A 27339-nucleotide genomic window follows, 5' to 3' on the forward strand; every position below is an offset into this window, starting at 1 on the left:
ACGAAAATGCTAGCATTTAAACTACAGGGGGGGGGCAAATTACCTACGTTCTGGGCCACGGGGGGGGGCAAATCAGATTTTTTATCCTATCCTAACACCTAGCTTGTGTTTATAAAGAAAAAAAAAATAATTTTTAGTTGTAAAAATATAGTAAGTATTTCAAACAAATGGCAAAATTTCGTTTTCTTAATTATTGATTTTTATAGATAGAAGTACTAGATAATATACTTAGTAGGGACGTCAACATGATCCAGGGGGGGGGCAGCTGCCCCCCCCCCCCCCCCTCGGTACTGGTAATGTATTAGGTAATACTTAAGTCTGACCCAGACTGATGGGGAGAATGATTGTGTAACCTTGTGATTGATGGGCTGATCATTTCTTTATTTTGTACTTTCCGGCCATCATCATCATTCCGTCGTCTGTCTCAGACCGATGGACTGAACTGATGCCAGACTGACCGTGTAACCATACCTACTCTAATAAATAAGGATAAAAACAAAGGTAATACTTAAAGCTGCATTGTGACCAGTTTTGTTCAACTAAACAATGCAAGAACTCATAAAAGTGAAAGAAAAACTGGTTGTTCTTTTTCTAAGGCTGTCCCAATTTTAGTGTTTAAATAACTATTATTATTACCAATTTAAAAGGTAACTTATTTATAAATCAATAAAGTTATAAAATACAATGTCGTAAAATTGGACTCCAATTCTATACTACAAGGCATACAAAAGCCTTTTAGGGTGCCCACTGCCTGCCCAGTGCTGTCACTGTGCTACCACTTCTTACTCTAAAAATTCTAACATTTTATTTTCGGTCCATGGGCAATTTTTAAATTGATTCTACCAATTTTGAATTTTTAATTTAACAGGCAGCAGGGTGGAAATGAAACAAAATATATTAAATATACAACCTTTTAATTTCTGTAATGTATACTGATACACAGAAAACACTTATAATAGACCACAGGTCTTACTCTTACTTAATATTGGATCAAAAATACACATAAAAATGCATTATTAGGGTAGGCTGTCCATGTTTTGTTGTAACTTAAGGTGTTATCAGGCAGCATGAACTGGTCTGAGGCAGTTTTCCCTATTTTTTCTACCTTCTAATCGAAAATGAAGACGCTGTGGTAAACATTGCATAAATTAGTCATGAGAATAATTCTAATTAAAAAATACAACTTTAGCGCCTTCTAAAACGAAGGAAAGTTTTTATGGTAAGTATAATTAGTTGTATTAATACTTAAAATAAGTAAACTATTGGAATATAAGTACCAAACATTTCCACACTTGTTTTATTATATTTAGCATTTGGAATGATCTGTTGCCAGACGTTAAATTCCATTTTGAAATCAAATGAACCTTTAAAAATAAAGTCAATCAATTACTTAAACCAAAAAATTAAAAGTAGTAAGTAACTACATCACTAGGTAGTAATGTATATAAGTAAGTACTACTTTTATTTCTTGTATGTACCTAATTGTAAGTTTTTTATTTACTTATTTTTTATTCTACTCTATTTGGTGTCGAGACTGTGTCTAGTAATAATCTGGCAACACAGAAATGGTAGGTATTATTCTTATTTCCAAAACAGAAATGCATTTTATTTATTTTGACTAGACATTCACACACTCACTTATATTTAAGGTCACTTATGTGTCTACAAAAAATAAAGTGACAAAATATCAAATCTTAGGAGTTTAGGACTATGATGCATCTAAGGCACTTATTGTCCCTGTCTATTGGTAGACTGCGCTATGCTAGTCATGTCCATAGCAGTTTTTACACTTGTAATTTATCCATCTTGAGTAAACTCTTCCTGCACTTATTTATGTTTTCATCCATGTTCATATCCATGACATGCCATTATCATCATCTTCACTCACTCATCAATCTAATTAAATCCGTGAACGCCTCCGTGGTCTAGTGGTTAGAGCGTCGCTCTCGACTCCGGAGGTCGTGGGTTCGAATCCCGCGTTGGAAACATGTTATTTCCAAGTTTGGTTAGGACAATGCAGGCTGATCACCTGATTGTCTGACAAGTAAGATGATCCATGCGTCGGATGGGCATGTAAAAAGTCGGTCCTGCGCCTGATCTCTCGCCAGTCGTGTCGGTCTTCCGTCCCACTGGGTTATGAGAGTAAAGGAATAGAGAGTGCTCTTGTGTACTGCGCACACACTTGGGCACTATAAAATTACTCCTGCGTACCTGGTCTGGTTTCAATGAAACCGGCCACCGTCACCGAAACCGGTGTGGGGAGTATTAATTAAATTGACATAATATCAATTATAAGGCAAGTTAATTGACGAAGTACCTAGGTAAGTACCTATTGCATATGGTAAAACATTTATTCCAAATCAGCTTTCGATCCCTTGTCTGATTGCATATTTTGTCATACCCGGAGTAGGGAGGAAGCATCAAATGAGAATGGCGCTCATTTTATTATGATACCCGTACTCTGTGAGTACTCCACTGGTAGAAATATGTGCATTAGCTTCTCTATTTCTCCACGACAAAGTGGGCACCGCTCACATCTGTAAATAATAAATATAAAATTGAGTTATAACATAAAGATTACAAAGACGTTAACTATGTGTGGATATTGAAGAACCATTTACCATAGTACAAGGTTTAAAGCTACATTAAAGATTCTACGGAGGATAAGTAGAATTGGGTAGTACTATATTTTGTAACTGATAGATGGCGTTAATTTAAATAAATCGCGCTTTAATTATACAGTTGTATTTAATTTCATTTGTTTTGGATAGATGGCGTTAATTTGATTAAATCGCGCTATATTTAACCGATTCAATGCGGCGCACCTTTTTGAAGACTTTCAGTCGTGGTGGCATACAATTTTCCCATGACACGGCTACCGTGTCATCCGCCACGTTCAAAAAGCTTTATGGTTTTTTTTTGGTTTTTACGCTTGTATTAACTTAATTTATTTAATTGAACCCAAACTATTGTTGTTGACGGAAGGCTACGTTGTTTTAAGTTGATTTCGAGTAGTTTTACTAAGTGTAAACCTGAAAATGGCAGGTAAGCGATTTTTTTATTCAGATGTTGCAAACCTTTTGTAGGTTTCAAAGTTAGAAAAATGAGTACCTACCTATATTAAATAGATCTGGGTTTCCAAAGTAAATTATACGTTCGTAGATAAATTTAAAGAAGTTCGTAGTTAATATTTTTTATCCGACTTCCAAAAAAGAGGAGGTTATACGTTTGGCTGTGGATATTTTTTTATGTGTGTTCAACGATTACTCCGCTGTTTGTGAACGGATTTTCAAAATTTTTCTTTTGTTGTATAGGGTATTTGTTCCGATTGATCCGGTTCCGAGTTGGTGCCATGTTCACAAAAGTGCTGATGATGGGAACCATGAAGACTCCCAATATTACTTCTTTATTTTCTTAAAAGTTTACTATTTAAAAGCCCTGCCGCACATTATCCGAATTTATTATCAGAAAAAGTCGGACGCTCATACATTTTGACACGTCAGAATTCTGATAGTATGCGGGGTCCACAACAAAATGTATGAACAGAGTACGTTCCGGCGGGCGCACAGTGTTTTAGAAATCCCCAAAATCAGACATGACTAAGTTAATGCAATAAGTCGATGGCGTCTTATATTTCAAATGCAAGAGTAGAACTCCCGTGTCGCATTTTACTTAGTTTTTGAGAAAATCAATTTTTAAATTAGTCATTGTTTGACTCCCTGAAAACGAAATTCTTTTATTTAAATTAATTACGAGGGTTTGTAAACTTGCTACCCAGTTGATTAGATTGATCATTAAGAGATACAAATTTTGTACTTTATTTCATTCCTACAATTCAATTAGTTCCTGAGATTTTAATGTTTTTAAATATTTAGACTTTATTTTTTTTCTGCTTTCCTATATGATTTCCGCACCGTCTGTCAAAACTGAAAAATACTTTGGTATAGTCTTTACACTACAATATTTTAGATTTTTTGTGAATCGCGTCTCATACAAGAGATTTACGAATTTCTAATTTTTATTCGCGCCTTAAAAATTTTAAAAGCAAAGTTTTCACTTCTAAAGTGTAATTTGAGGGAGATACAATCGTTTTTCAAATGACACGGCTCCCGTGTCATACGCCACACGTTAAAAACGCGTATGACACGGCTCCCGTGTCATCCGCACTGAATCGGTATGAATGTAATTCCGATCCAATTTTTCAACAATAGACATTAATTGATAAAGAAGTTTTCAAAGGTGACTGACCTGGGTGCACAGGTAGCACAGCACAGCAGATGGCGGCACGGAAGGAACAGCGTGTCGATGTTCTGGTCCATGCACACGCGGCAGGCCAGCGCCGAACCGCTGCCGCTGCGGGATCGCGACCGCCCGCGACTGGACTCCTGAAAAAACATGATTTGGTGAATACAAAATATGATGCAACTTGTAAGCTACATTAATTGGCTTATGGTAAGTAATTTGAAGCTAAAGTATAAAGCAGGAAATAATCTCTTGCCTTGTCCATCCCAGAATATAAGCCTCTTAAATAAGTTAACATGGTCTCAATTATTATTCTTCTATGGAAAACCATACTTTGGCGAAATACAAGGGTGAAATAACCCCTACAATATGGGTCGTTAAGTGAGCAAGATCCAAAGAGGATAGTGAATAATTTACACCAGAGACGCATTTGCGCAACACCAAAATTTATGAATAAGTATACTTATGAGCTATTTAGTACATACTTTCCAACATTTAAATTAAAAAATTATCTGACGATGTTGAACATGGTGTTCTTACCTCTTGTACAGCCCGTGGCGTGGTTCGGCGTGTTTCTGCCAAGTGTGCATCGCGTCGCGCCCTGTCGTGCACCTCGCGGCATGTGCGACGTATGTCGAACACGTACCTACGACCCAGAGTCGAAGAGTCGTTGAAGATTGAAGCTATGGTGCCCTGGAAGTGAGACAATCCGTAAGTAAAGTTGAAACAATCAAGTACAAAACGGATAGTAAAATTATGCATGAATAATATGGATGGTTAAATAGAGGAGCCTTTGAATAGGTACTTTAAACCCAAATTCTCTTGTAGGTCGAATACTGTTCAACTCTTTAAACAAATGCGCATTTAAAGTAAATTTTGCAATGAAGTAGGTGAAAACAAAGTCAGAACTCAGAACACACGAGGTTAAATTACTTTCGTTCGGTTCAATGTTTTTGAGCAAGTTTTGCGAAAGTAATATTGGGATCCACTAAAGTTGATAGTAATTTTGTAACAAAACGGTTATTAACAATCAAAATAACAAGCCTGACATTTAAAAGTCATTTTTCATAAGCTTGAATATGCGTCTTACAAAATACGATGCCCGCCATTTTCGTAAAGATTTCATTAGCTAAACCGGTCCATTATGATAGACACACCTCCTTTAACGCTATAAAATCAATATGGTACTCGTAATTAAGAACAAGGAAAACATATTCAGTAACTTGCACTTTGCCCGCAGATTACTAATGAAGTAGGTAGGTGCTCGTTAGCCGTTTATCATAACATGAATGTTAATATACGTATTTTCCAGTCTTTTACTTCTAAACCAAAAATAGTGAGGGCCTGTTTCACCACATGCTGATAAAGTGCTGGATAGGATATCCACCACTTTTTTGACAGATTCTCCATACTCTGTCTGTTAAGTTAAGTGGTGGATAGCCTATCCAGCACTTATCAGGAAGCGGTGAAACAGACCCTGAATGTAATTTACTACTGCTTGGGAAGGTAATTGTAATAACCATTAAAACTAACCTTCAAATCTCTGATGAACTGTTCTGTGACGTCACTGCGTACAGTCTCGCAGCAGTAGAAGGCGTGCTTCTCTGTGACGGCGCGGTAGAGCGCGGCGGCCTGTCCGGAGGTAGCCATTTTGACGTGTAGTGTGGCCTCGTTTCCCTCGCCGGTTACGTACGACATTTGGAAGATGCGCCGGAGTGGTTGCGCGCGGTGTATCGCCGTGTATGGAATGCTGGAAAGCAGAAACACTGTCTTTGATTTGATATTCCATGAGTAAATTGATGAGTTGCAGTCTGCAGATGATGAAAATGCAACGTCTGATTGGTAAATCAATGAAGAGCAAATCGACAAAGAAGTCGGTTAAAAAGTTAAGATAAAGAAGAGCAATAATGTTACATAAACAGCTGTCAGCTCTAGAACTCCGCAAACGTCGACTGATTACTAAATATTATTTATTGTGCTCGCAAATAGACCGTCAACATAATATAATAAAAATAAAAGAAAGTGTAATTGGGATTTATTTGATTATAATATACTAGCTGTTGCCCGCGACTTCGTCCGCGTGGACTTCAGTTTATAGCGCGCGATGTCAACAAAATTGGTGTCAAAAGCTTTTATAAAAAAACCCTGGTACCCCTTAAATCAATACAGCTGTGCAGTGTGCAAACAATAAGTACTTCATTTTTGTATGTTAAACTTTATATATTATGCCAAATTTTAAAGCTTATTTAGCCCCCCAATTACACAACTTTACCCATAAACTATTTATCATTGATAGGTTTAGCCCCAATTTCACCAATGTCTGTTAGTGTTAACAGCTTGTTAAAATATCCTGTCTTCTCTTTCATTCATATGAAAAACAAAACAGCTAACGTGATACTAATTCGAGCATTAACTTTAACAGTCGTTGGTGAAATTTGGTCTTAAGGTTACGTCACTGCCTGCACAGATAAAGTACTGAGTTATTTAATACCGTAGAATAGATATAACAATCGAAAAAAATCGAGACTTAAATGTAAGATGATACCACCTCTTATAGAAAGACTTTTGAGCAAGCGTCAGCGCGATGTAGAAGACGCACGGCGCCATCTATTATGAATTTTTTGAACAAATTTACGACCCTTACAACCCTTTTTTCCAGTAAAAAAGTAGCCTATGTCCTTTCTCAGGCTTTAGACTATCAGTATACAAAATTTCATTACAATCGGTTCGGTAGTTTTGGCGTTTGGCGTGAAAGCGAGACTGACAGACAGACAGACAGACAGAGATACTTTCGCATTCATAATATTAGTACAAATTATGTGCACACTGCACAGCTGTTTTTGGGTATTTTGATTAATTAAGGGCCGCGCTACACCGGAATGGCAGCGGCGAGGCGAGCACTTTCAGCGCTGCCATTCCGGTGTAGCGCGGCCCTAAGAGGGGTACCACTTACCAGGGTTTTAAAAAGTTTTTAAATTTGACACAAATTTTGTTGACACCGCGCGCTATAAACTAAAGTCCACCCGGACGAAGTCGCGGGCAACAGCTAGTTATGAATAAAAACAATAATATATAATAAAGTAGGTATGATTAGTTCTGTTATAATAATGAAGTAAAAAATAAAGCGCCATCTGTTTTCATATATTAGAATTAAAATGTTGATTGCATTGATATATTTTCTGGATGGAATATAGGCCAACACAACACACTCGAACTCCTTAGAAATGCAGTAGGAGTTCTATAAGATAAGATAGATTGATTATTATTATAGCAAGTGATAATATTATTAAACATAATATTCTAACGTATTAAAAACTATAAACAAAAACATAATAACTAATAAGTATGATTAGTTCTATGTTCCAACGAAGTAAAAAAAAAAGCGCCATCTGTTGAATCGTATTAGAACTAAAATGTTCATTGCATCGCGTCGATATATTTCTGGATTTTTTATAATATTATACATAAAATATATTCAAGATTTTTGAAATATTATTTTAATACACATCCAAGACCCAGGAACATTGAAAACTTTTTGTTCCGCCTGCGGGACTCGAACCCAGGACCCCCGGGATGAGCGCTGGCCACGCGCAATGCGAAGTAATTTTCATCGATATTTTCATGGAAATAAGATATTTTCCCACATCAAAATGTAGCCTATGTCCTTTCTCAGACTCTAGAATAACTGTGTACAAAATTTCATTGCAATCGGTTCAGTAGTTTTGGCGTGAAAGCGAGACAGACAGACAGACAGACAGACAGACAGACAGACAGACAGACAGAGATACTTTCGCATTTATAATATTAGTATAGATAAGTATACAAGGTAAACACTAGGACATCTAGAGCAGATAAGGATATTGTGTTGTGTGCAATAGATAAGATATCCATGTGTACTTTTAAGAACAAAGATGTATTTGTGAGCCAATTTATCTATGTTTACAATAATACTTCTAAGTATAAAGTACATACAAAACTCTGGTAACAATTTATTTTAGGCAACGCCTCAGTGATGCTTAATGAGTAGTATAAAACGAATTAGAATATCTTTAAAGATTTGAAGAATGATAAGGGTTGACACAAAAAAAATGCGCGAGCCCAACTCGCACTTAGACGATTTTAGATTATTTATACAGATTATAATAATTCTTAATTAGTCTATTACGCTTTTGGCTACTTTAGTCAGAGGTGATAAAGTTAATTCGTGATTATAGATTCCACTGATATGTAAAAATGTGACACGCCCTAATTTTAAAACCTAATTTCAACTCTTGCGTTTGTTTTTAAACAAAGAACATGCACCAATTTAACAGTAATGATCTATGAAGCAATTGGCACTTGGCAGTGTTAAAATGTCATATTTTAAATCATTACATTCTTCATAATGAATATTTTAGTTTATTATAATTTTAAATAACCGACGGCATGAACTATAGCGTTAACATTAACTATATGGACTATGTGTCTGAATTAATAATTAGCTGTAAGTAATTACTGTTTTTATTGTTTGGAATTTCTTGTCTGATCTTGTCTTTTAATTCAAATTACATAAATAGTTACTCAGTCATATGTTAGAGATACTGGGTGTGTTGGTTTATTAATGTTTTTGAGGGCTTTGTTTAAACACTATACCTACAACATTATTTCACATCTTAAATTGATTAAGATACTTAATTGAGAATTTAAATTAGAAGAAGAAAATTGATTACAACCGGTGAAAAAAGGATGATAAAAACTTGAATCATAGCCCAAAGGTTCAGTCACGAATTTTTAAATCGCCACTTGACAACGGACAATATATAGTATATCTTTTGACGTCAACGATAAAAGCATCCGCCTACAATCATGATTAACGTGGATTTGGCTTAGATAAGACAAATTGCACTCAGACATCATATCATTAATTATATTATGTTGCTAAGTAGTAGTTGACCTACGCGACCGGTTGATTATGGTGTGTCACTCTTTCGTGGCTTTGAGGTCGAAAATATTGTGTTCTTTATGTTACAATGATGCAAAGGCCCCAAGGTGGCCTGCTATACGTGGGTGTTTTAAAGCAATTCGCAACTTGGTAAAGTTGCAAATCATTAAGTCAAATCATGATCATGAAAAATGTTATTGCTGTCTAATGTCTATTTCAATGCCCGCAAACTATTAAACTACTAAGTTGCAAATCATTAAGTCAAATCATGATCATAAAAAATGTTATTACTGTCTATTTTAATGGCCGCAAACTATCCAAATCACCATTATTTTCCAAATTGTACCGTGTACGTAACAAGTAACAATAATAGAAACATAAAATTGCGCTCCTAATGCAGACTTGATTGGATAATGTTTCCATCCGGGTGAAATTATCCGACTAAGAGGGAACCAAACCTTGAAATTTATTAACAGGGCTGGAACCCCTGTTAATACGTGGGAGAGCCATGCTTCGGCACGAATGGGCCGGCTCGACCGGAGAAATACCACGTTCTCACAGAAAACCGGCGTGAAACAGCGCTTGCGCTGTGTTTCGCCGAGTGAGTGAGTTTACCGGAGGCCCAATCCCCTACCCTATTCCCTTCTCTGTCCTCCCCTATTCCCTTCCCTTCCCTCTCCTATTACCCTATTCCCTCTTAAAAGGCCGGCAACGCACTTGCAGCTCTTCTGATGCTGCGAGTGTCCATGGGCGACGGATGTTGCTTTCCATCAGGTGACCCGTTTGCTCGTTTGCCCCCTTATTTCATAAAAAAAAAAAAAAAAAAAAACCATTAAGACTGATGATTGTTAATACCCAGTTGATAATAATAAACGTTCAAGTATTGATAAAGATATCTTGTAAACCCAAGGTGTAGGTTTTAATAATGTCAAGCATTTAAATAACAACGCGACGTAATTATCATATTATGCGCATTAATCCTCATTCTAAATGAAAAACAAGTCGCAAAACGGAATAGGTAAATTTTACTGTATTTTATATTGTGTTTTTTACATTTATTTTACATTAGGTACTTTGAGTGTGATTCATGATTGTCGATTAAGTTTTTTTTAAAAAGCTTTTTTTTTTAAATATTTTTCAAAAAGCTTTTAAGTAAGTATATAACATGTATACGAATGTATACAAGGCGTAACAAAGTTTTGTTAGTTTTGTAACATAAGACTAGTAATTAAAATGAATGTCAGATATGAAATAATTTGTAAACACATAATTGGTTAATTTTTAATCTATCGTACCTAATCACCAATCAGGCAAGTTTCTCTCGATGCAACAGTATGAATTACGTAAACAACTTTCACTGAAACTCACCTCTGTTTTTCGACACCAATGTCCTGCTCCCCGTTGCACGCGGGCCGATACACGACGAGGCCGTGTGGCCCCACTCCCAAACATGTGCTGAGCCTGCACCCGCAGCCTCCGCCGCTCTGACCTGACGTTAAACATCCTACAGTTGCACTACCATCAATTTCTTGATCGTCCCTCGCCCTCGGTTCTTCGACTTGCTGCCTATGATAGAGCAAGTGACTGTACAGGTTATGGGCGTTATTGTTTTGTGTTATGGGCTTGCAAAAAAATAGTTCTTCGCCGAAAGATTCAAGTTTCGATATTTCTTTCAATAGTCTATATTCGGCTTGAGATGCCTTCATTCCAGCAATCTCCATATGGTACTCAATGATCTTATTGATATGGTCATCAGGTTTTTCACCCTGAGGTCCAATTTTATTGCATTCTTCGTAAACTTGTGTCGGTACATCTGGATCGCAATCCCCGGTTTCGGCTTGCGCGATGTAGGCGATCAACCTTCTGGCCACTTCTTGGTCCGCTACGACTAATCTACCTTCGATGAGATCTAGTTTAGCGTGGAGATAGAATTGATGTCGGGTGGGTTCGTAAATTAGAAGGTGTGGAGGAACCCAGAATTTGACTCTCAATTCTAGTCGTCCGCCTGGTATGCGATGTGGATCGAGAGGGTTCCGGAGATTTAACCATCTTCCAGGTCCTGATCCTGAGCAAACTCGTAGGCCGAAGTAATCTGCTTCGGCTCCGATCTCCAGTTTTTCGCATACCTGTAACAATATAAAAAATACGTTAATAATCTATTGTATATAAAACTCAAAGGTGACGACTGACTGATTGACATAGTGATCTATCAACGCACAGCCCAAACCACTGGACGGATCGGGCTGAAATTTGGCATGCAGGTAGATGTTATAACGTAGGCATCCGCTAAGAAAGGATTTTGATAAATTCCAACCCCAAGGGGTTCAAATAGGGGATGAAAGTTTGTATATAATAATACTTCTTAACGCGAGCGAAGCCGCGGGCAATAGCTCGTAGTTATATAAATTATTATGAGGTTTAATAAATTAAAATAAAAACGTACACAATAATTATAATATGTACATAATATTGTCTAGTGTCTACCGGGCTATAATTTTGTTATTTTGTTTACCAAAACTTACGACGCCATCTGTGTATTGCATACATAATGCATAAATATTGCAATACTTACAATAAAATACCTAGCTATATTTGCATCGAAAAGCAGAACAACAACATAAAATACAAATTTATTATGCGCTGTTGTTAGTAACCTCCACTCATGACTCAACAGAATAAAAGAAAATATTTACTGCGTAATGCTTTAAGAAAATATATAGGGAGTAGGGACTAAGCTTTAACTATACAATGTGTCCCGACACCGGTATCCGATCCTTTAATGTCATGAATTCATGATGTATGGCATATTTAAGACCGCCAATTTGCGCAAATCCTTTATTTTTTTAACTGTGTAAATAAAGAATTACATATTATTATTCTTATTTAACTACTAACTAGGTAAAGCCTGTAGCATTCTTATTCTTTATATTATTTTGTATTATATCTTTTATTATAGCGTTCGACAGTAATTGAATTATTTACAATTACGGTACTGTCGAACGCTATTACAAAATATTTGAAATATCGATTTGAAACAACCTTCAATCTGTAAAGGTGACCTTCTGTAGATTGTTATTCGAAAACCATTGTTATTATTTTATGATAACATCTCGATAACCCATAAACCATAAAATATTTTTTTAGTTTACGAAATTACATTTGAGAGCCTGATATAATCTGTCTGGCGTCTGGAATCATCACAAAACGCATCCTTCGATCATGGATTCTTGGAAATCTATTGTTATTCTATTGTGTCTCGCTCACAAGCCTGAGCCTATGGGGCTTGATGGGTTAAAAAGTAACATTTGTTGCGGCAACCTTCATTTGCATTTAGTATTGACAACTTGACTACCCTGAAACACTTACAAGCAGAAATTTTCGCCGGTTTCGCGACTTGAGGCTGTCTTGATCATGTAGAGTTCGGGTGTATAGCCATATACACCCGAACTCCTCACGATACAGTAGGTGTGCAATTGACTCCATCCGACTATGTTGAATAACAAAATGATGGTCGACCTAATGACAATCATGGTTCTATTCGCAACATTGTAATCTGAATATTGTTCTCGAACCGTATATATGTGATACGTTCATTGAAATTATATCACTCCACATGCTTGTAGTAGGTACTCCAGTTGTAGTAAACAAAGTACATATACATACGCGATAATATACCACAGTAATATTCTCGAATTTCATAAACGATCGTCTACGTAAAATGTTATCGTGCATACAGATTTCGCTCACTTCTTTGGATACATAAATAAATCATTTTCTGTAAATCAAATATTATAACTAGAGATCGCCCAATGGTCGAAATTCGACCTTAGTTTCAACGACATTAGGACTACTACGTTTAATTTGTAAAAACAATATTGATCATATATTTACTATATCATATGTTTTTTTATACTACTTTATATATACATATATTTTATACTACTTTATCATATATTTTTTTCAACTCTCGTCTCTGGGACTCAGCTGATCTCAGACTGGCATGTAAGCATTGTCTATCTAAGATTCAATAAAAAAAACTATAATCCATTTTCAATTTGTCAACTTGTTGTCAACAGACTTCAACCATAAATAAAAGAGTATAATTCGTATGTATAGGCTTGTCACTCAAAAATCTGTCATTTCTCATGTGTGTGTGTTGTAGTGTGTGTAATATTTTATTTGTTAAAAAATTGTATGATAAAAGCATAATTTCAAAATAATATTAGCTCGATGCACTCCTTCACCATATAAACTATAACTGTGCAAAATTTCATTCGCCTACGTTTCCCCATTTTTCTTCAAAAGGGATACAAAGTTTTTGGCTCACGTATTAATATATAGATGCTAGTCTAGCCTAACGACACCATTCACGTTACAGAGTCTATTAAATCTAAGTGTATGTTTGCGATAATAATTATTGTCTATAATGCAAACACGTTATGGAGTCATTATGAAAACACGCGCGCAACTCGTGAACGCCTCCCAACGTTTCTAATAATATTCACTGAGGTATAATATTATGTTGTATGAAATGTACGTTATGAGTTATGAGTTATGACACAGATATAGGATTCACTGACCCTGTGACGCAATCTTTTGATCCAGAATTAGAATTTATAACGTCACGGGAGCGGGACTGTAAAAAAATTTAAGTTGTTTAAGGACGCCTGAAGGTGAATCGTTCAAGTCCCTTAAATCAGTTGGCTTCTCGTTTAATATTTTTTGTAATTTGCGTTAATAGTAAAATAAATAATTATCAACTACTCAATCGTTTGGTGTAGCAAAAATGCTACTAATTTAATTAAACAATATTGTTACAACAATTGTGTTATATTTATGTAGTAAGTATGTAAGTATAATGTATTTATTTATAATATTCAATTAGGTAATTGAAACGGCAATATTTCATGCAATAATAATAATTTGTTAACTGTTACATCACCAACTGTAGTTGTCTTTGTGAAACTATTATTCTGCTAATATTGAGAACTTATCAAGTATATAATAATATAAGCCTTTCATTTGGCAAGTTATAGTGTCTAGAGACAAATAAAGAAACTTTGTATTCAGTGCCTTAGGTTCATTGCCATATTATTATTATTATTGTACTTGAGACGTAGCATTGTCCCCGCCTGGCTGGGTACAAATAATATTGAAGGCTTTTAAGAATACAAGCTTTTTTATTAAAGTCCCCACAGACTTTATATCGGCTAATAGGTACATGCTTTTAGTTTAAATAAAAAAAAATACAAAATATAATTTACAACTTTCATAGATGTTCATACTGATTGGAGCCCGTAAATTTTTAGTTCCAGGGTCTCTTCCTACCTGTAAAGAATACGTTTAGGAAACATTTTTGTAACGCCGCAATAATTGTACAAGAGAGAAAGTCGTATCTCCGGTCGTTGAAAATAAACGTAATTATTAATAAATATTATAATTTCGAATAAAAAAATGTCTACATTGAATTCGAAAATATTTTAATTTCGAATTCAATGTAGACATTTTTTAACAAAAAATTTAAACCGACTTCCAAGGTAAAATCAATATTCTTAAAAATATGATCTAAAAAGTATGAAATAAGTAATTCTTATTCTTCATTGGCGCCTTTTTCGAAATTTGACACCTCAACCAATTCTTTTATCAATTTTGTGTTGTGTTCTTCGGATCCAGGATTTAACCTGATGCGAAATCTTACTTTTTGGTAGCATTTACCTCCAATGCTTCAGAAAAAATCGAAATCACTATATATGTTTCTATACTAATTTCAAGGAGTCCCCTCGATTCCTCATGGATTCCATCATCAGATCACCACCAAATTCGAGCTAAACCCTATAAAAAAAATTGAAAATCAGACGATAAACGGCTAAGTAATCGTTGAAAATACAAAAAAAAAAAAGATACATACAGCCGAACGTATTACCACCTCCTTTTTGAAAGTTGGTCAAAAAATAGACTTTTCACTACTCGTATCGCTTTAGTTTACCTACATGTACCTACAAAATTAATACGCCCATATTTGTTATTGTGGATGTAAAAATATGTAAGTACATAATATTATATCAGCTAATCAGAGTACCTACAATTTCAATTCACAACAAAGGAAGGGACGTTCGAAGAAAAATTAAAATAGCATCAGGGCAGGCAAGAACTCTGCGTGATGCGTCCTTATTTACGTATGTTTTCTCTGCATCTCTTTCTATCTTATTTAAGCATCTCGCTCACACCTAAGCATGTGGGTATCACGATCTTGGTGCGTGATCCAAAGCATTCAAACCGTGAGTCGACTAATCTACAGACCGATACGAAAAATGTCTGAGAGATCTCGCTAGTTGGCTAACACACTATTTACTACTGCTGCCAAAAATAAATTGATCCTTGGCGACTGCCTGATATTTATAACAGTGCTACAAAATCTTGACATTACTTATAAGTTTATCCCTAACTATTACATGCAAAAACGTAATTTCGCAATTTAAGAATAATTTGATAGTTGCAGAATTATTTTACTCTAAAATTTTAATTTTATGTTATTTTCTTCAAAGAGATACTGACTATATACTTATATGAAAATCGGCCACGTTTTAATTTGTTATTTCTATTTTGAATTTTTGAAGCTAGGTTAATTATTATATTCGTTCAGTTTAAACTTTAAAGTCATTTAGGTTACAGAACTGGGTAATACTTATTGATGATTTCTCATCAAACTAAGACACAAAGAGACTTGTAGAAAAAAATTCATTAATTAGTGATACATTTCAGTTCGCTGATACCTTATATCTATGGTGATAAGGAGTGTTTTGGCACTTGTATTTTTGTAAAGAGGTCACTAATCGGCCATCTTGAAAGGTGAATGCACTTTCGAATAATAAGCACTACGCCACAATAAACATAACTACCAGTAGTTCGACTGCAAAGAGACGGACAGGTTTCAATATCTGTCAAATTCGTCGGGTTTCACTAGGATTATGAACGGAATGTGCCTCGCGCTGGCTGATATAATTTATTTTTAAATATTTAAAATAAAGATTTCAAAATTGGATTCTGACAATTTTAATCGCATGTGCCAAAACACAAACAACAATACGACCAAAGAGGAACACGTCCAGCGAATATGTCATAGTTTTAAATTCGTCTGTTGTCAACCCTAACGACGATTTTCGTCATAATACGTCAAATTTAAAATTTTCAACATCAGTTCTAAGTCGGCATACTCTATAATTCTGTCTACTCTGACTACGCACCCGCTTTCACAACAGCTGTTTTTCTTTAGAGGGGAAGAAGGTGACAATAAGCCAAACTTTACTTATGTCATTTGTAAGCACATTTTTATAAAAAAGTCAGGAAACATTCTGAAAATTATACTAGGTAGGTATTCTAAATAACAAAACGGAAACCTGCTCAAAGCAATCTTGAAGCAGGATAAAAAATCTAGACTTCCTTTTACGTAATATAACATGACTGTCTATTGTCTATGAATACAGAAAATCTTAACTAAGTATTTATTACGAGGGCTGCTATTTATGTATCCGGAACTGGCCACTTACAAGAACAATATTTAAAAAGTAATTACAACATTTGAAAATAGAACTCTTTGGTTGAAGAATACATTTTGTTTCATGTGACTGTCAATTATTTTTCCATTGTGGCGTCATTTTGAAAATTGCGTGTCTTCATTTGCCATGGATTTAACGCGTGAACATTTTCGTGCAATGATTTACTACGATTTTCGGCGTGGGCTAAATCAACAACAGTGCTTTATTCAACTCACCGCAACTTTTGGAGATGAAGCACCATCAAAAACCACTGTTTATCACTGGTACAGTGAGTTTAATCGTGGGCGGTCTATGCTCACGGATGAAAATAAAGAAGGTCGCCCAAAAACAGCTGTTGTCCCACAAAATATAGATGCTGTGCGGGAACTAATAATGCGTGATCGTCATGTTACATATCGCGAGATAGAGGCGTCCTTAGGCATAAGTATGACGAGCATACATAAGATATTACACGAACATTTGGCTGTAAAAAAAATATGTTCGCGTTGGATTCCGCACAACTTGACAATCGATCAAAAACGGGCTCGTGTCGATTGGTGCAAAAAAATGATAAAAAAATACAACCGTGGTACGTCAAAAGCCGTTTATAATATCTACACAGGTGATGAATCTTGGATCTATGCATATGACCCCGAAACTAAACAACAGTCAACGGTGTGGGTGTTCCAAGATGAGCCGAAACCAACAAAAGTTACTCGTGCAAAAAGTACTTTGAAGCAAATGGTCGCCTGTTTTTTTGGAATTAATGGACATGTGGCTACAGTGCCATTAGAGAATCGTAAAACGGTTAATTCTGAATGGTATACGACCATTTGTTTACCAGAAGTCTTTGAAGAAATAAGAAAGGACAACCGACAACGCAGAATCATATTACATCACGACAATGCTAGCTGTCACACCTCAGCTGAAACAACTCAGTTTTTGGAGGGTCAAAAGATCGAATTGACTGGTCATCCGCCGTACAGCCCTGATTTGGCACCTAACGATTTCTTTTTATTTCCATACGCGAAGAACAAATTACGTGGTCAACGTTTTTCGAGCCGCGAAGAGGCTGTTGATGCGTTCAAAATGCACGTTTTGGAGATAACTCAATCAGAATGGAAAAAGTGCTATGAAAATTGGTTCCAGCGTATGCAAAAGTGTGTCGATCATCGCGGCGAATATTTTGAAAAGCAATAAAACCATATTAAATGATATATGTTTGTTTCTTTTTTTAATTCCGGATACATAAATAGCAGCCCTCGTAATAAGTAGGAAGAGTGTCACAATCACGTCTAATGAAATAAATTCTGCACAATTTTAAGTAACACAAAAATCCCTAACATTTAGTTAGCTGATAAGTAGTAGCTATCAACACTACAGATTATTTAGCAACTGAACAAATATAAGACCCCCCCACTATTCAGTTAAAAGTGACCTCCCTTTAGCATCCTGTCAGGATATTTTAATTAGGCTTCCTAAAGCATTAAATCTATGTTTTCAAACTGCCAGCAAAGTACTAACATGTGACTTGTTGCTCTCACCAAAATATAAGACTTGGATAATATATTCCTCTATATGCTAATCTATAACATAGTAACCTACGAATAATAGTAGATAGTAACATAATAATCTAAAACATAGAATAAAGAAAATCCTGGGCTGAGCTTTATCTACCATGAAGGTTGAAGCGGGAATCGTGTAGGCGTAACGGTAGCTACTGGAGTGGAAGTGAAGGCAACAGTGCAGTGGTATACGTGACTAGTGCAACGTTCGATTCCTAGCACACGGTGTGCCGCAAGGCTAAAGTAAAGGCCCTGTTTATTACAAAAAATATGATGTTGTTAAATTCTACCTCGGCGATAGATGTTTTAACTTTTATATAACAATATCGACAAGGGCTTAGTTGTTGAACTTTGGATATTAGTTAATGACTTAGAGTGAAGACAAACAGTGAAAGACAAACAAAGAATATTATGTAAAAAATAGCTTACCGCGTTTCATTTTGATTCTGTTGCTTATGGCAACAGATGAATCGTGGGAATATTCGAGAATCTTTAAAAAAATTACAATTTGCCAAAGTAAGACATTTAAAACTGACAAAAAATCACAACAATAGATTAGCTCATAATTATAATTCATAATTATTTAAATATATATTGTAAGTTGTAACTAATTGTTGTCAGTTGTCACGTAAAATAACTTCTTTTGACTACTGTCTGGGTCTCATCTATTGACATAAGAAACAGGGTCTTTAATCTCATCACATTTGAAACACAAGAGCCACAGGTTACGTTTTTGTACCCATTACAGCCGGTCATGTAATTATTTATAGCGGAAAACTTCCAATAAGGATAAATCAGGTTTCAAAATGGCTGTCGTTTTTGTTTTCAAAAGATATAAGGTCAGGTAACAGGATAAGGGTTACACGTGTAGAGCTGAAATATTTACACAAGAATTAAGAAATTAAAAAAAAAACGCCAAACAACTTTAAAAAGTAATGAATTAATATTTACTGACTTTAAGTTTTAATAATTCCTAAATGTAAAGTGATATTTGACTCCATAATTATTGTTGTCACGGTGTGTTGGTTACCGCCAACAGCGACTTTAGCATTTTGTATCGCCAAGTCACTGATTGTCTCGATTCGGTACGCTGTGAATTGACCCATAAACTATAATGTTAATATTGTGAAATCAAACATCTACATAAGCGGTCCCCCGACACACCTTTACTGTTTAACTACAACTTACTAGTTGTCGTAATAATTAAAATGAGCCCAAACACGAAACCATGATTGCTCTAAGTTGGTGAGAAGTTGGGTATCCTATTGATTACCAGGTGATGCTGCAGCAGCAGGTCAACTTTGCAATAATGTGTAAATACTTAAGTATTCATAAATTTCACGAACTAAAATACAAAATTAATTCATGAAGCCCTAAAAGCGGCCGCATCCGGCCGCGATAACAATAGATAAGCTATTGTGTCTCGTTATTCCAAAGCTCACCAATTACCAAACGAATACAAGTTGCTAATCGGCCCTTCACGAACCAGATGAACCGCGATTTTCCAGCACTGAGCAAGCCGATGATGATGAACTATTAGCTAAGAACACGTTTAATCATAACAGCTTTCAAACAAAAAAAAAATAGATCAAAATCGGTCCACATGCCACAAACAGATAGACAGACACGTCAAACTCATAACACCCCTTTTTTTGTCGGGGATTAAAAAAGGTAGGAACAGCGAAAAATAAATGGATAATTTAATACGTAGAATGCTTAAAAATTGTGATTTATATTATAATATGTATTACATTTTTCTTTTTTCTTAATTAAGTACGAAGAAAACTTTTTTGTGATCCCTCAGAAATTTGAATGTCAATTATGTAATTCATATCTCGTATTGCCCACTGTTGGACATGAGTATTCCCACGTTTAGATAAATAATATTGAATGACCGCTGTTTTGCGTTATCAGTGACCCCGGGACCTGTTGTCGAGTGTTGTATTAGTTGTTATTAATAACCCCTTTGTCACCATGTGGCGGGTAAAATTTTACTGGTGATAAGTTTGGCTGTTTAATTTCCTGTAAATAACTAAGATAAAATTTTGCGTTTGATTTTTATAATATATTATAGCGTTCTTTAAAAATAATACTTTTATTGAGAGTAATAAAATATATTTTTTAAATTAAAATTAACTTTAATTTATACTTAAATAACTATTAGTTATTTATTTTAGTGCCACCTTACTCTAAAAGTATTTAAAATAATTAATAATTTTATAATACTTAGACGCTCATCTAATTTATGTACGGTACCTAATACCTATTAAATTATAGTATCGCGGTGTCGGCTGCGAAACGAGAATTTTTTTAACTCTTCCGAAACGGTTGGACCGATTTTATGTACTTATCCCATAGTTCTCAAAACCACGACCAACATCTTTATTTCATACTCGAAATACCATATTTCGAGTATAAATAAATAAATAACTTAATGAAATAAAGCTAAACTAGGTTTTCCGGGTCTGCTCTGCTAGTAATCATAATTTATTACATTCAATAGTTTCGTACATTGTTTATGCTGTTTCTTTTGTTTTCGAAGAAAGTACCACTGTCATATTGCTATACTGTGAAAGTACTAAGCTCACCTGTAAGAATATTAACACGCTTTTTTGTTTCCTAGCTGGAAATACCCCAAAACTAGGTGCTATCTAGAACTAAATTTCTAGTACCTAGTACCTACTAGCTACGTGCTCAGGCGCATGGCAATTGGCAGCTAAACCTTGGCGTATCTCGGTCAATATCGTACAATTTTAAATTTACCTTACTGATGATTTTTAGGAACATTTTTAGGGTTCCGTACCCAGGGTCCGTCTGTGCGTCTGTCCGCCTGTCTTCAGGCTGTAACTCAAGAACGGTAATAGCTAGAGAGTTGAAATTTTCACAGATATGTACATCTGTTGCCGCTATAACAAGAAATACTAAAAACAAAATAAAATTAATATTTAAGGGAGGAAAAAATCACATATGGGAGATACGTGATTTTTTTTTGGCCTTTTTTGCTCTATTTCAATAATACTTGAATTTTTATCAAAGTCCTTAGCTCTTTAAATTATATGACTATTAAATATTAATCTATCAATATACAAAAAATCAGCTCGTTAGAGTTCCGTTATAGGGTTCTGTTATCAACAAAACTTATTTCATATTTTAGGACAATCAAGTCAAAGTATGAAATCGTTTGTATTTCTTTTAGCTACCACTTTCAAGATTTTTCGCAGATAAAAATGTTGTTTGTCTTATTAAAATTAAGCTACTCAAAAATTTTTGCTTAATAGTAATAAAAAAAAATCTAGGGCTCCCGTACTATAAAGCATAACAAGTAATTAGATTTTGTTATACTATTATTATGCTATAACATTCATTTAAAAAAATACTCTTGTCTTTACACTACAAGTCACAACTTCACAAGTTAATTACAGACCATGAAGTTTAAGACGTATAGTATAATAGATCGTACCCCGTGATAGCTGATTAAATTTTCGCAATGTCGGTTTTGCAACGTGAAAGCTAGTTTACCAAAAGTGAAAGTTTTATGGGCTTGCCAAAAATATAAACATTCAAAGTCAATTTTAGCCCGATTAGAAAATTATCTACGTATAAGTGTTCTATGTGCATCATTATATGCCACATTTATCATCATCTCTGTTACTCTAACTGTATTATTATTGAAAGCATCTCAATCATCTTCCAATCTTGAAAACAATTGACTTTCAAAAACTTAAAGAGAACGGTTTTAATCACCGTAAAACCGTCACAAAACATGACCTAGTGACTAGTCAATAAGTAGTAAGCATGCACAAGAATATACGTCTTATCACGTATTGACATTGCTTTATCAATATTAATTGACCCCTCGATGGGCCACACGACACAACCTTAGACCTAATACTCCATATTGTAAATTGATTTAATACAGTCCTGAAAAGTATAGCCGGACAACGGCCCTCTTTATTCTAACGTTTCCTTTGTAAATATAATGTTACATTTTTCGGCAGTAGCTTTAGAATTTAAAACTTCTAATACGTCACTAAGCTAACAGATACCTCATTTTTTTTTAATGACGAATGCAATTAAATTGTTTTTTTATAAGATAAATTGCTGGAAAAACCATAACTCGTTTTTATGTAGATGATTTACTAGCTGGATATCTGCATATAACTAGTAGTTTCTATTATTTTTTTGTAGATGATTGGGTTATCGATTAATAAGCAATAAGGTATGTTTGAAATTTAAGCTTATCTATCATTAGTAAAGTCACTGAACCTATGACTGAACTGTGCGCGTTATGCCATATAGTGTAAAAGTCGAACAAATTTTACATTGTCCTGGCTTATAATTTATGTCGACTTTACTAAACATTACATCTATCATGTTGGTTTTAACTTTTATTTAATGGTTTATTAAGTTTATGTTGTTTAAGATGCATTCGTTTCCGGGCTGTTGGTAACAGCACAGAAGATAATTATAGTAACAGTAAGAAGACTATGAAGTCATAGGACAAAGTCCACGCGTTACGGTCAAATACGACTGGTCAAAGAGACGTGTAAAACTAATAACTAAATACACTGTTGCTCAATAATTTGAAACTTCATTATAATATTATGTTTGAACCTCCAACAAAAAGATAAATGACTAGACCCTGACCACCAGATTATTAAATATAAAATTTGGAGCTATTTACTAAGTACATCAAGCATCTTTAAAAATACTAGTAAGTATGTAGTATTTTTCGTGATAATAATAATATGTAAATAGTAATACGTGTAGATAATATTATGATAATAATAAAATTGTGGGAATATTTTAATTCAAGAGAGAGATTTTTAATTAATTCATAATTGTTTTATTTTTGTTACTACATATTTCAGACATCATAATATGACGCGCCTAAACATAATATTCCATTCTTTGTCTTGTGAATGTCCAATCCATCCATACCCTTGTGGTGTTTTTTATTTACTTGAAGAATATGATGATGGACCTATGACTCATGATTAATAATAATGGCTCGGCATATCATTTTCTACTCATTTCAATTTAGACGGAAAATAGACGCGACCTTACCACTCACCACTGAAATAGGTTACGTTATAAATTGGTTTAGACTTTGGATTGTGGACTTTGGACCGTCTATAGCTTTTGCCCGCGACATCGTCTGCATGGGATTTGGGAATTTTATGTACCTTAGCTATTTTAATATCAATATGCTACATGCGTTTTTATGATTGTTATTTCTTTGATTGTTATTGGAAATCTTGTGAGTTTTAGTAATTAAGTAATGGAGTAATTTTGTGTTGTTTTGTTTAACGTTTATTGGTTTTAGTTAACAATTTTAACTGTAACGCAGCTAACAATATAAATTTTATATTTCTATAAAACCTACCACGTGCACTTCTAATATGCCTACAATTTTCGACTGTTTCGAACGACTTTTCCTCATGCGTTTGTTTGTACTCTTCCAACAATAATAGAACGAGGCGGTTTCTTTGTTCGTGTGTCCGCCGTTCGAGTCTCGATCACGCACCGCGCACGTGGAGTAGAGAGTTCACAGCTGCGCGGTGTGGTGGACTTTGGACCCGCGTTACAATCACCGGTGCGCCTTGTTACCGCAAGAATAAACTTCGCCTTCGTTTACACTGATCATCATCTATTTTAAGCATCGTGCAATAAAATGCAACATTACCTAACCTTAATTTTGATGTTTTTTAAAGTGTATTTTACTGTAAAAACTGTTTGTAACTTACAGTTCCACATATTTAAATGCAATACTTACCTAAACTGTTCCTACTGTACAGTCATAATAATTATTACAATCTGAATTTTGGTCGGACCTACTTTACTGTAAAATTAATTTATAAAGTGTTAATAAGAGGTGTTTGATAATGTCTCCTTTATAACCTAAACAAATTTGCTAAGTGTCATTTTATTTAAATTAATTGGGTACATAACTACTTTAGGAATTACTACATTATTTCCTTGTGTAAGGTGCATACGGCATAAATTAAAGTTTTGATTTCAGAGTAATCGCCATAGCTTTCTAAGGCTATGTTTATAGTGCAATTATTACACAAGATATTTCAAATGACGATAAAGTTGTATAAGTGTAAAAACGCACGTTTTTCGATTGATATCAACAGCTTAGGTACTTACTTGTTAGACGCTTATTGTACTTACACAACATAATATTTTCATATTTTATTTTTTCATTAACATCGCCGATTTGTGTATTTTGCGATTTCATCGTGTTATTTTAATAAAATATAAGGTGGGTGGGTATATGGGTTAGATAAATTGGCATAATGCCAAAACTTTGGCTGTTTATATGGTTATAACTGGTTGCAAGTATTCGAAATATTTTAGCGCCAAAATAGGATCATAAATTATAGGTACCTTCATAGCATTCTATTTCTTCAACATATTTTTATCGCTGTCTCTAAGGTCTAGAATTTTGAAATCCATTATAATATTGTAGAGTAAAACGTAGATATTTATTGAGCAAAATATAATCATAAAAAATTTATTACCTCGAGCATTGGTGAAGGTGACTATGAATAATGCTGAGTCCAAAGTCCACAAGGTAAAGTAGATCCGTTACAAATCACAATCTATTGAAAACGTGTATTTTTTTCCAATCGTTTTATAAATTTTAAACCACATGCTAACAGCAATTCAATATATTAAGTATGTAATAGCTTCTTAATTAAAAAAAATATTAAATAGGTTTTAAATTATTATTTTGACGCTTATCAGCAACAATAAGCCACAAAACAGAATTCAAACAAGTACATTTTGCTTAACGATTGAGAACTGCTGAAATGTATTTTTTGTTTTCCTAAAATGCTTAAATTATTCATCAACGTCAGTTATTTTTAGACGAAAATAACTAAATACATATACAGTATAGAATTAACAACCTAAAAATAAAAACAAAACGACCTCATTGCAAAAATGACGTTAATTATAATAATATTAATTCGCTTACCTTTTCCAGGCATTGTTGACCAATTGCATTTGGATCAGCCTTCACTTCCAAAATCACAGAATTAGGTTGACTTATTAACCACATATTTGTAAATTGAAGCAAATCGCCAAGTATGCAAAAATCGGAAAGACTTGTTATATTTTATATCAATTTATTATTAACACTATCTTAACTGTTTATCTCACTCGCGTAAAAAATTTGTTTAAAAATATTTTTCGTAATTCGCTTTGGGATATGTTTATCGCGTATTCTTTGTGGAAGTAAAACTGTGAATACTTCCAAACGACGGCCATACTACGTTAAGCTCGCCACCGAAATGATAAAGAAACTGTGACGTCGCGCGGCAAACAAATATAAATCCCCTCTACGGTTGGCCCGTACGTCCGGATTAAAATAAATGATACATGGCTGCTTTTATTGAATCTGATTTTTCAATTTCCGCGCAAGACCGTTCAATGTATAGTGTTTGGTCATGGATTATTACAAACGCAAATTGCATGTTAAATACAGAGTACGGGGGCAAGCGAATAAGGAATACCTATTAAATCTACAACACGCAAGTGAAAGAAAGAGATAAACTGCAACATTTTATAGGTACACCTTTGCATTACAATATAATACGTGATACTTATAAAATTTTAGTACACGGTAGGTATTGACTATAGGTGGGTATAGAAAGATATACTGTTTATTTAGGTTAAGGCGTATTCCGAAATAATGCGGAATGCTCAGGCCTCAGTAATGAGATGCTAATTTGAAAGAAAGAATGTAAAGGGAAGAGAAAATTTTAATAAGCAAGTAAGAATAATATTGTAAACAGACCTAAATTAACATCAGACAGACCATAAATTCAGTGGCAGCCACAAAATATCCTGCTAAGTTACACATAAGCCCCCTGGAAGTCAAGTCAAGTGAGAAATAAACGTCTATTTTCCTGACAAATAGGAATTACAAACGTGTTACCTACTCTGCGCAAAATGAAGTGTTGGAAACAAGATATCTTTTCAGTCAGATTAAGGCGAGGCCAGTTCGCAGATTCTGGGAAAAGAGTGATTTTTAAGCTTCCAGTCTGAAGAAATTACTTATGTAGAATTCTCTAAACACCAAAATTGATGTAGACTCAAAAAGGAACAAAGTAACAGAATAACGGAACAGAATATTGAATGGCATGGCAATTTTGTAAAAAATCTTGAATATCACCATAAAAATACACTTCAAATTCGAACACAATGATATGATTTAAAAAAGGATAGCTTTTTTATATAGTTCTAACAAAATAACCGAATAGCTGTTATTTCATAAATGATTCGGTCATTAAAAAATTAAATAAAATGTATCATTTTCTCCTATTTCGCCCTATCAAAGACGCGGCGAGCGGTGTAACCGCCACTGTACAAGGCGCGCTGCTATGAATGTTATTTTAATGTCGTTAACGTCGATATTCCTACTGACATACACCTGCATAGTTTAGGGACTACCTGGCTACTACCTTAATAAAAGTAAATTTTCATGATTTTTTGTTTCAATATACCAGACCGATTATCTTCTCGAAGGTACGAGCTGCCCCCCCCCCCCCCCCCCCCTCTTGCTGAAATCCTGGGTACGCCCATGCTCCGCTCCCACTTGCGATAGTATTAAATAAATTTATGGAATAGGTACGTTGGTATTTGGTGGTAAGCGAATACAAGCTCAACAAGCACCTTAACAGAATAGGTGGTAGCATAATGACTTGCAGATTATGCGAAGTGCGAGGAGAAGGAGAGATTGAGTGAGACACCTATCCTGTTAAGGTGCTTGTTGTCTGAGATGCTTTTTGATGCCGATGTGGGCGTAGAAAGCAAGTGGAAACTAGTATGATATTCGGTATTAATATTTAATACAAAAATTAATAGTGATGTACCAAACAAAAAGAATATCTTTCTGGTATGTCATACGACCGGACTTAAGAATAGTAGTAGTAAGATTAGCGCATTGAAAATTCAAATACAAAATTACTTTCCCCTTATTTTTCCACATTCTCCACATTTCATCCATAAAAAACTGTGCTGTATTATTTTGTATTATGTTAAATGTGATTCTGTTGGTGAATAA

At 34.6% G+C, this 27339-nt stretch overlaps 1 protein-coding gene and 1 long non-coding RNA gene across 2 annotated transcripts; one reads left to right on the forward strand and one right to left on the reverse strand.

Annotated features, from left to right (window-relative positions):
- The first annotated feature begins 1086 nt into the window (after positions 1–1086).
- Positions 1087–15835, forward strand: LOC121727804. Its single transcript, XR_006035726.1, has 3 exons — positions 1087–1210; positions 11425–11430; positions 15821–15835. It is a non-coding gene; the product is annotated as an uncharacterized LOC121727804 (long non-coding RNA).
- Positions 2276–25581, reverse strand: LOC121727797 (E3 ubiquitin-protein ligase MYLIP). Its single transcript, XM_042115795.1, has 6 exons — positions 25249–25581; positions 10532–11289; positions 5776–5992; positions 4783–4935; positions 4249–4385; positions 2276–2537 (listed from the first exon to the last, which is right to left on the reverse strand). The coding sequence occupies exons 1-6, from the start codon at positions 25330–25332 to the stop codon at positions 2438–2440; spliced, it is 1449 nt and encodes a 482-aa protein (XP_041971729.1). The 5' UTR covers positions 25333–25581; the 3' UTR covers positions 2276–2437.
- Positions 25582–27339: the final 1758 nt, after the last annotated feature.

This window comes from Aricia agestis, chromosome 1 (assembly GCF_905147365.1).
Source record: "Aricia agestis chromosome 1, ilAriAges1.1, whole genome shotgun sequence".
Taxonomy (NCBI): Eukaryota; Metazoa; Arthropoda; class Insecta; order Lepidoptera; family Lycaenidae; genus Aricia; species Aricia agestis.

Excerpts from the sequence above, each read along its gene's own strand:
- LOC121727797 (XM_042115795.1), bottom strand. The coding sequence starts at position 25,332 with ATGTGGTTAATAAGTCAACCTAATTCTGTGATTTTGGAAGTGAAGGCT. Across the intron at positions 11,290-25,248 it reads GTCAACAATGCCTGGAAAAG|GTATGCGAAAAACTGGAGAT; the intron begins GTAAGCGAATTA and ends ATATTGTTACAG. Across the intron at positions 4,386-4,782 it reads CGCCACGGGCTGTACAAGAG|GAGTCCAGTCGCGGGCGGTC; the intron begins GTAAGAACACCA and ends ATGTTTTTTCAG.